General features: G+C 39.5%; 1 protein-coding gene across 1 annotated transcript in view; it reads right to left on the reverse strand.

The window, feature by feature from the left end:
- Window positions 1-316: 316 nt before the first annotated feature.
- DARS (aspartyl-tRNA synthetase) overlaps window positions 317-9,117 on the reverse strand; it is a 68,835-nt gene continuing 60,034 nt past the window's right edge. The window contains exons 11-16 of the mRNA XM_024198800.3: window positions 8,499-8,645; window positions 6,120-6,162; window positions 4,238-4,318; window positions 3,400-3,511; window positions 2,106-2,177; window positions 317-408 (exon numbers count right to left, since the gene is read on the reverse strand). Coding sequence (XP_024054568.1) covers window positions 317-408; window positions 2,106-2,177; window positions 3,400-3,511; window positions 4,238-4,318; window positions 6,120-6,162; window positions 8,499-8,645 — 547 coding nt within the window. The remainder of the gene's footprint in view (window positions 409-2,105; window positions 2,178-3,399; window positions 3,512-4,237; window positions 4,319-6,119; window positions 6,163-8,498; window positions 8,646-9,117) is intronic.

Genomic DNA, 9,117 nt, shown 5'->3' on the forward strand with positions numbered 1-9,117 from the left:
AAAAATTCCTATTTTTGTAGTCTTTATTGCACAGTTTATTAAAACTGAAGTGTTTAGAAACTTGCTAAGTTATGCACTAGTATAACATTAACTGAACGCAAGTATGACATTACATAAAAAATGTACGCACACCTATTGCAAACATTCCAGATTTATTAAAATACTTCCCTTTAAACAGATAATAATGAAGGATTCAAAATACTGTTGTTGTGGCACTTCAGTAGATTTGACTTCCTTATTTTAGTGCATATTACAAGCAGTCAGGGTATAGGCTGATCAATAGCAGGGGACTGGAGAAAACTTTCACACCGACGTCTTAAGGAGTTAGTCGTTTGGGATCCCGAGGGAACATGGAGGTTTGACGAACATTGCTCAGTCCCAGATAGAGCATAGTTACTCTTTCCAACCCTGCAAAAATTAAATCCAGTCTAGTCAGTCATTAGTTTCTAACTCTTGACAACATGAACACACAGTTAACAATTCTAGGAAGCTTTATATACAGCAGAGTAAGGACCACCACACAACAGGGCATACAACTGCTCTCAGATATCAGCGTAACTGACTACAAAATGGAACTAGCACCAGAAAAAATGGAAGTTTCCCAACACCACACACATTCTGCCATGTGTTATGCTGCCTGTGTGTGCCTGGATTGGGCAATGCGCACTAAGTAGGTGGGCACTAAAGGGCAAAATGGGGCCCCAACTTCATTGGGAGCCTCTGTGTGCTACAATTAATAATAATAATAATAATAATAAAGGTGGAGAAGAGAGAAAAAATAAGGGAGCCAGGAGTGCTGTCTTAAGACCATAGTAGATGCCAGTACACATCCGAGCAGTTTCTGACCGTGTCTAGTACCAAATATTTCAGGGCAAAGTGTCAGAAACTTTAGTAGACAATTATGGAATGACCTATGCTTTGGGGAAGTTTCTTCCTTATCCCATAGTAGTTACAGGTAATTTAGAACTAATACCTACTACTGGATGTAACTGAAATTATTATTCCTTCCAATTTATAAATGCTGAATTTTATGTGCCATGATGCTCCCCATTCACCTAACTTTGTTAGGTCCCTCAGAAGTTCCTCACAGTCTTCTCTAGAGACAATTATTAGGTTGGTCAGGATATCAGCAAATGTTGCCACTTCACTGTTCAGGCTGCCTTTCCAGCTCACTAATACTTGCATCTGACATAAAGCCCTCTCTGCAATGGGTTGCTTACAATTTCTTATAAATCTAATTACTGAAGAATATATCTGATTTAGAAATTGTTCTGAAAATTTGTTTAGAATTTTCTAAATTCATTTTACAAAGATAAGAAGACACCCGTGCAAAGAGAGACCGAAACAAAGAGCATTGGTTTCGGGCACTTACTGTGTTTAGGACACATATAGAACTCTATTTCAAAATGCATGAGTAGGTTACATTTTGCTGCTGAGACCAGTGTGTGCAATTGCAAATTGCTGTGCTTAAAATGCATTTTAAAATTTAATGCTATACACTTTGAAAAATTCTCTCATTTTTGTTCACTTTAATATTTAAAATGTTCATACATAGGAAACCCCTAAACCTCAATATCTTTGCTGAACAAGTAGCTGATCAATGAGATTCAGCTGGGTAACTTCACCATGAATAAAATAAAAGCAATCACTGGTTTCTCCTGACTTCAGAATGGTTTAATCAAAAGCAGTGAGCGGCCTAGAGCCTCCACTATCTTTATTCACTTTAAGTCAGTTATAATAAATCATACGAAGTAGAGTATTTTTTTTTATTAAAGTTGAGAATCAGAATGATCAATGTGACTAACAAGTGATTTATTCTTGTGCTCTGTGTCTCTGAACCTTGGCAGATTGTTCCCTCAATATTTTCCATTTTAAGAAATTACTAATGCTCACAATTTAAGCTTCTTTCCTTAAATATTCTTAGATAAGGAACTTACAATGTTGCTCAACAAGGCCACATCATACACCCAGGTTAACTTTTTGAATTTTATTCTGAACACTTGATTGATTACTGTAATCCTAAATAAAGTTACTTGAGACTGACCATCTGATGTTAAACTTGGACTGGAACCTAGCAAAAAATAAAATCAAGGCAGATACATTACCTATCCCACCACCTGCATGTGGAGGTGCACCAAAACGGAAGGAATCAATGTAAGCCTTTATTTTCTCCAAGTCTAGAGAAGAAAATAATTTTTATTTTCATGCAGAGCTAATGTCTCATCTTACTAATATACTCAAAGAAGCCCAAAGACTAAATGCTTGGGTGTGTCCATAATGATTTTACAAAACAAAAACTGGGGCAATGAAGCCATGAAACCAGATGTCGGTCTGTAGCCATCAAACAGATATAAATAATGAAGCACTGTCTAGAAGCTATGACTTTATATGGAATATTCTCTTTAATTTATAATCAATGAAACTCCATGAAGTCCCCTGATGTGATTTACTTGGGGAATGCCTTTTATAGTGGAATAGCAGCTAGGCCTCTACTGTACATCATGGTGATCTTAACCCTTACAGAGCTGAGAAATATAGTGGAACATTCATGCTGGTACACTATTCTGAGAAGCTGATGCTCAGTGTACTCTCTTCAGCTTCTCTGTCTCCTCACAGCCACCAGCAAGAGAGCTCTCCCAGCTGCTGTTCCTTAACTCCAAGATAGATGCACTGCCACCCTACTTGCTACCCTTCACAAAGTATCCCGACTCAATACTCACCTCACCTCTGCTGATTCACTTCTGTTTTCCACTCACTTCCCTTCTGTCTCCCTCTATTATCCAGGTTGCATCCACGTGGATTCCCTCCCCAGTTCCACTGATAGACGTTCCCTACATGACCCATTTCCCCTCTTACTGGTTCAAAACCCAAGGGTCAGCAGCAGTGAGGAGTTGCACTGGAAGTAGTATACCAGAACCACGCCAGGGTAGGACTTGCTCTGATAAGAGTGCCCTGTCTGTTGCTGCAGAAAGCCTTCCTACTTCCTGTACTCTCTACGGCCCTTAGAAAATAGTTTATAGGTTTTTCTTAAGGATTAACACTATAATGAATTAAAAATGGTTAAATTAGAAAGAAATTAGTTAATGTTATGCAAGAGCCAGTATTACTATTGCAATAGTGCCCCAGATTATGGTATCAAACTGTCCCAAAATCTTCCTTTAAAGGTATAGAAAAACATTCAGAACTCCCTTGATGCAAATGATTCAGACAAGGAAGTATGCCTGTCATACCTGAAACTAAAGACAGAAATAGACAGAGAAAAGGGTTTTCATTTCATGCTTCAATTTTGAACTGTTCTCTCCCTCATTACCAATGCTTTGCACAGATTTTGGAAGTCATATGAAAAAACAAATTCTATCTCACAATTTATAATCTTTCAAAGTTTAAACATTTTATTACCAACACCATGATGCTGGGCTCTTTCTGTCAGCAGCTGAGGATCGTGAATTCTCTGAGCCCCAGATAAAATCTCTTCCCCTCTCATGAACATATCATAGGAGTTGGAGTTTTTCTGGAAAGGAAAAGTTTGCATTTCATTAGTGATTGAAGTTGGAGAGAAGGGTGTGTTTCCCACTGACACCTGCTCAGCCTGCAACCAGACAAAATGCGCTTTTCAGTAACTTCACCTATGATACTTGATGCAGCTAGGTGACCATGTGAAGTACTGTGGGCTGCATCAGCATCAGTAAACTCAGCTCTGCTTCCTGTCATCACATTCAGACAAACTGATTTGTGAACCTGAATTCTGCCACCCCCCTCTTTGCAGAATCACATCATTTGTATCTGGAGTTTCAGCAAATGTAAATGTAAAAATGCAGAGCCCATTCTGGCAACAATTAGAGGACTCCATATAAAAACCAAAGAAAGCATGGCTTCTGCTAGAGCTTTTATTCCCCTGTAAGACTAGTTTTGCTCTCCATGCATTAGTGACTACAGAAACAGCAGTACTCTGACAGACAAGGCCTCTGCTGGGAAGTTTTCTCCTATGGGTTTCTAATATTTACAGCTGTTTGTCTTTCTTTCTGGCAGATTTTTAACAGTAAATGTAACTAATACAGGGTATGGCCTATCAGATATTGGTTTATTCTTAATACCAATGTGAACAACAAATCTTATTGGAACTGCAGATCACATAAGAAAAAGTTTTTAACTCAGCTGTGCTTTGTCAAATTAGGTTTTCATAGCTAGATTAAAACTTCGCTTTTTTACACTGACAACACTACACAACTTTACTTACAGGATTTCCTGGGTCCGGCATTGTATAGAAAGGCCTCACAGCCAGAGGATATTTGTCAAGAATATAGAAGTCTGTATCGTACTGTGAGACAACAAATATTTTAATAAAGTTAATATTAGATCAAATAGGGTGAGGTGAGGGTTACATAGAGGAAGCGACAATCAATGATTCTTTTAAATCTAAACAAAAGGTCTGTTAGTTTAAAACCTTGTCTTTTTATTAACTTTTGCACAATTTAAAAAAAGGAGAAACAGTTGATCCATTTATTTCACCCATAACTTAGCTTGAAAAACAATAGTTAAAAAGGGGCACTACTGTAGTATCTATACTAGCTTTTTGGACACTGCATTTGTTATGAGCTCTAGCATTCTTGAATATAAAATTCCTTGTCCTAGAACACAAGAACATAAGAATGGCCATATCGGGTCAGACCAAAGATCCATCCAGCCCAGTATCCTGTCTACCGACAGTGACCAATGCCAGGTGTCCCAGAGGGAGTGAACCGAACAGGTAATGATCAAGTGATCTCTCTCCTGCCCTCCATCACCACTCTCTGACAAACAGAGGCTAGGGACACCATTCCTTACTCATCTTGGCTAATAGCCATTAATGAACTTAACCTCCATGAATTTATCTAGCTCTCTTTTAAACCCTGTTATAGTCCTAGCCTTCACAACCTCCTCAGGCAAGGAGTTCCACAGGTTGACTGTGCACTGTGTGAAGAAGAACTTCCTTTTATTTGTTTTAAACCTGCTGCCCATCAATTTCATTTGGTGGCCCCTAATTCTTATATTATGGGAACAAATAAATAACTTTTCCTTATTCACTTTCTCCACACCATTCATGATTTTATATACCTCTATCATATCCCCCCTTAGTCTCTTCTTTTCCAAGCTGAAAAGTTCTAGCCTCTAATCTCTCCTCATATGGGACCCGTTCCAAATCCCTAATCATTTTAGTTGCCCTTCTCTCAACCTTTTCTAATACCAGTATATCTTTTTTGAGATGAGGAGACCACATCTGTACGCAGTACTCAAGACGTGGGCATACCATGGATTTATACAAGGGCAATAAGATATTCTCTGTCTTATTCTCTATCCTTTTTTTAATGATTCCTAACATCCTGTTTGTTTTGTTTGACTGCCGCTGCACACTACATGGCTGTCTTCAGAGAACTATTCACGATGACTCCAAGATCTCTTTCCTGATTAGTTGGAGCTAATTAGCCCCCATCATATTGTATGTATAGTTGCGGTTATTTTTTCCAATGTGCATTACTTTAAATTTAATGTGGATAAATGTCATTTGCCATTTTGTTGCCCAATCACTTAGTTTTGTGAGATCTTTTTGAAGTTCTTCACAGTCTGCTTTGGTCTTAACTATCTTGAGCAGTTTAGTATCATCTGCAAACTTTGCCACCTCACTGTTTACCCCTTTCTCCAGATCATTTATGAATAAGTTGAATAGGATTGGTCCTGGGACTGACCCTTGGGGAACACCACTAGTTACCTCTCTCCATTCTGAAAATTTACCATTTTTTCCTATCCTTTGTTCCCTGTCTTTTAACCAGTTATCTGTCCACATTCACCCTCCCCCCATCCAGACCTGCGGCCCCACTCCCAGCCCCAAGGGGCACAGACATGGGTAAGTGGGGGCACAACCCTCAAAAGTTTGGGGACCACTGATCTAGAACAATCATTGAGAAAGTCTTATGCCAATCATAGAATGCAGCCCAAATGACTCTGGCTTGTTCAGAGAACAGCCTGTATTAGAGATGCAAAAAGCTGTTTTGTACAAAACAGACATTTCTCTCTAGTTTTCTATGTTGAAATTAAGCTTCAGTTTTAATAAAGAGAGTAATTTATTCTGAAGTGACTGTTACCTTCTCTTTCACCAGACGACCCAGAAGCTTTTCATTAGGTGTGCTGAAAAGAAATATTCTCACCATCAGAATAAGACCTTTACCAGACATACACCTCAAAGAATTTAACAGATTTATATCTGATGGGTTCCCCCACACCCTCCTTTGGAAAACATACAAATAGTTCCTGAATATTTTTAGATCCTACAACTCAGAATTTTAAAAACATTAATCACATTTCTTTGTGTTCTTAAATGAAGTGCGGTAGTGTCCTAAAACATCCCACTTTGCAGAAATATAACCCCCCTGAATTAACTGATATCTACATATGTGCTTGCTATTACCTTGCCAGTTCTTCTCACACTATTTTTACTAGTGAAAGATTATGGGCCTGATTCCCCACTGACTTGCATAATCATTGACACTTGTGTAAAATGATACCAGTTAGATATGGAAATAAGCATTTTGCAATATTGTGCCCTTAGACTGCAACCTTTTGGGGGCAGAGATCTGTTATTTTTTCAGGGCTTTGGAGCTGTGCTCCAGCTCCGCTCCAGCTCCAGGCAAAAACCTGCAGCTCCACTGCTCCGCGCTCCAGCTCCGGGCTCCACTCCAAAGCCCTGATTTTTATTTACCTGTAGAGTAACACACACCTCTATGTTGTTGTACATATGCAAAAGAGCAGAAATGTTTTAATGTGGTAAATGTACTTGGAAGCTGTTGTGAACCCACAGGGCCTTTATCAACTTCCACCGATATCAATGGGAATTAGATCAGGACCAATGTTAAACAGGAAAAAATGTACAGCAAATTTCCATGGTAGAAGGGCTGATCAATAAGCAAGATTTTTGACTGTAGAGTTTTTGAACTAAAATCATGCTCACACAGATTCCTGCCACTGCTAGGCAGACAAATGTTTTATTCTTAAAAGGAGTTCCGCCCTCTTTGTACTTTTAGTTTGTTTTTGTGACGGGTTGGATCACAGAAACCCCCTTGGGAGCTGCCACCCAATGTGCCAAGACTACTTCTGCTCCTGTTTTCCCTGCCAGCTCAGGACTCCAGCACCCTGTCTTGCTGAGCCAGACACTCCAGTCTGCTCTAACACAGACCCAGGGTCTGAATCACTTGTCCCAAAGCTGCAAGTTTACCTGAAAACAGCTCACAGTAGTGTGCTTGTCTTTAGCACTCAGATGCCCAACTCCCAATGGGGTCTAAACCCAGATAAATCCGTTTTACCCTGCATAAAGCTTATGCAGGGCAAACTCATAAATTGTTCGCCCTCTGTAACACTGATAGAGAGATATGCACAGTTGTTTGCTCCCCCAGGTATTAATACATACACTGAGTAAATTACTAAATAAAAAGTGATTTTATTAAATACAGAAAATAGGATTTAAGTGGTTCCAAGTAGTAACAGACAGAACAAAGTAAGTCACCAAGCAAAATAAAATAAAATGCGCAAATCTATGTCTAATCAAACTAAATACAGATAATCTCACCCTCAGAGATGCTTCAGTAAGTTTTTCTCAGACTGGACACCTTCCAGGCCTGGGCACAATTCTTTCCCCTGGTACAGCTCTTGTTCCAGCTCAGGTGGTAGCTAGGGGATTCTTCATGATGGCTCCTCTCACTCTCTGTTCTCTTCCACCCCTTTATATATCTTTTGCATAAGGCGGGAACCCTTTGTCCCTCTGGGTTTCCACCCCCCCTCACTGGAAAAACACCAGGTTAAAGATGGATTCCAGTTCAGGTGACATGATCACATGTCACTGCAAGACTTCATTGCCCACTTGCCAGCACACACATATACAGGAAGACTAACAGGTAAACACAACCATCTGCAGACAATGGTCCTGGTCAATGGGAGTCATCAAGATTCCAAACCATCATTAATGGCCCACACTTTACATAATTACAATAGGCCCTCAGAGTTACATTCTACATTTCCAGTTTTAGATACAAGAGTGGCACATTTGTACAAATCAGATGATCATACTCCGCAGATTATAAGCCTTGTAATGATGATACCCTACAAGAGACCTCCTGCATGAAGCACATCCCAGTTACGCTACATTCACCCATCACCGTATTTTCTCCAAAACTATCCCAGTTACATTATATTGACCTATTATCAAGTTTTTATAAAACCAGATAGACTGCACAACGTCACAGTTTTGTGTTGGACTTTCTAAGGTATAAAATCTACAGTGGGGAAAAAAAAAATTCATATCCAGTCACTTTAATTTTTCAACAGATATGGTCTAGTTTATTCTTCATTTCAAAAACTTGTGATGTGTTCTCATGCTCTTTGGTCACACAATGCAAAATTGACACCTTAACAACAGACGGTGCTAGACCACTTTTACAAGACTGTACTACATTCCAACAATATGTATGTACCTTAGATCATCTTCATCCCCCATCTCTACTCCAGCTTCCCTGAGCATAGCCAGAGCTTCACGGTACTCCAACCTCAGAGTTGGTTCCAAAAACTTGAATGGTTCACAAGGAAACTGTTTGTTCACTGTCAGAATTTCAGTTTGAAACCTGTATACATTGGGGGGGGGAGAGAGGGCGGCAGTGGGGCGAAGAGGAGAGGTATTTCATTTGCAGTCAAACAATAAGCTTACAATTGCAGTGCATATTTTTGCCACAAGAGGTTACTCTTGCAACACACAAAACTAATTTGAAGCAGTTTCTGGGAGAGTTCTATATAATCAAAACCGAATGTTATCCAAGATAACGCAATCCCTATTTAAATATTACAAAAGTTAAATATTTTAACACTACTCTTGCTGCTTCATTCCTCTCTCAAGAAGTAACTGACTGACCAGATTATTCCTCATAATCATTGCTCTTAAAAACAAAACAAAAAACCAACCCTCTTTACTAGCTCTACTCCTTTGAAATTAAGTACACCTCTACCCCGATATAACGCGACCCGATATAACACGAATTCAGATAGAACGTGGTAAAGCAGTGCTCCGGGGGGGGGGGGGGGGGGGGGGGGGGGGGGGGG

This window comes from Terrapene carolina, unplaced genomic scaffold, assembly GCF_002925995.2.
Source record: "Terrapene carolina triunguis isolate 2854851 unplaced genomic scaffold, T_m_triunguis-2.0 Scaffold62, whole genome shotgun sequence".
In the NCBI taxonomy this organism is placed as follows: Eukaryota; Metazoa; Chordata; order Testudines; family Emydidae; genus Terrapene; species Terrapene triunguis.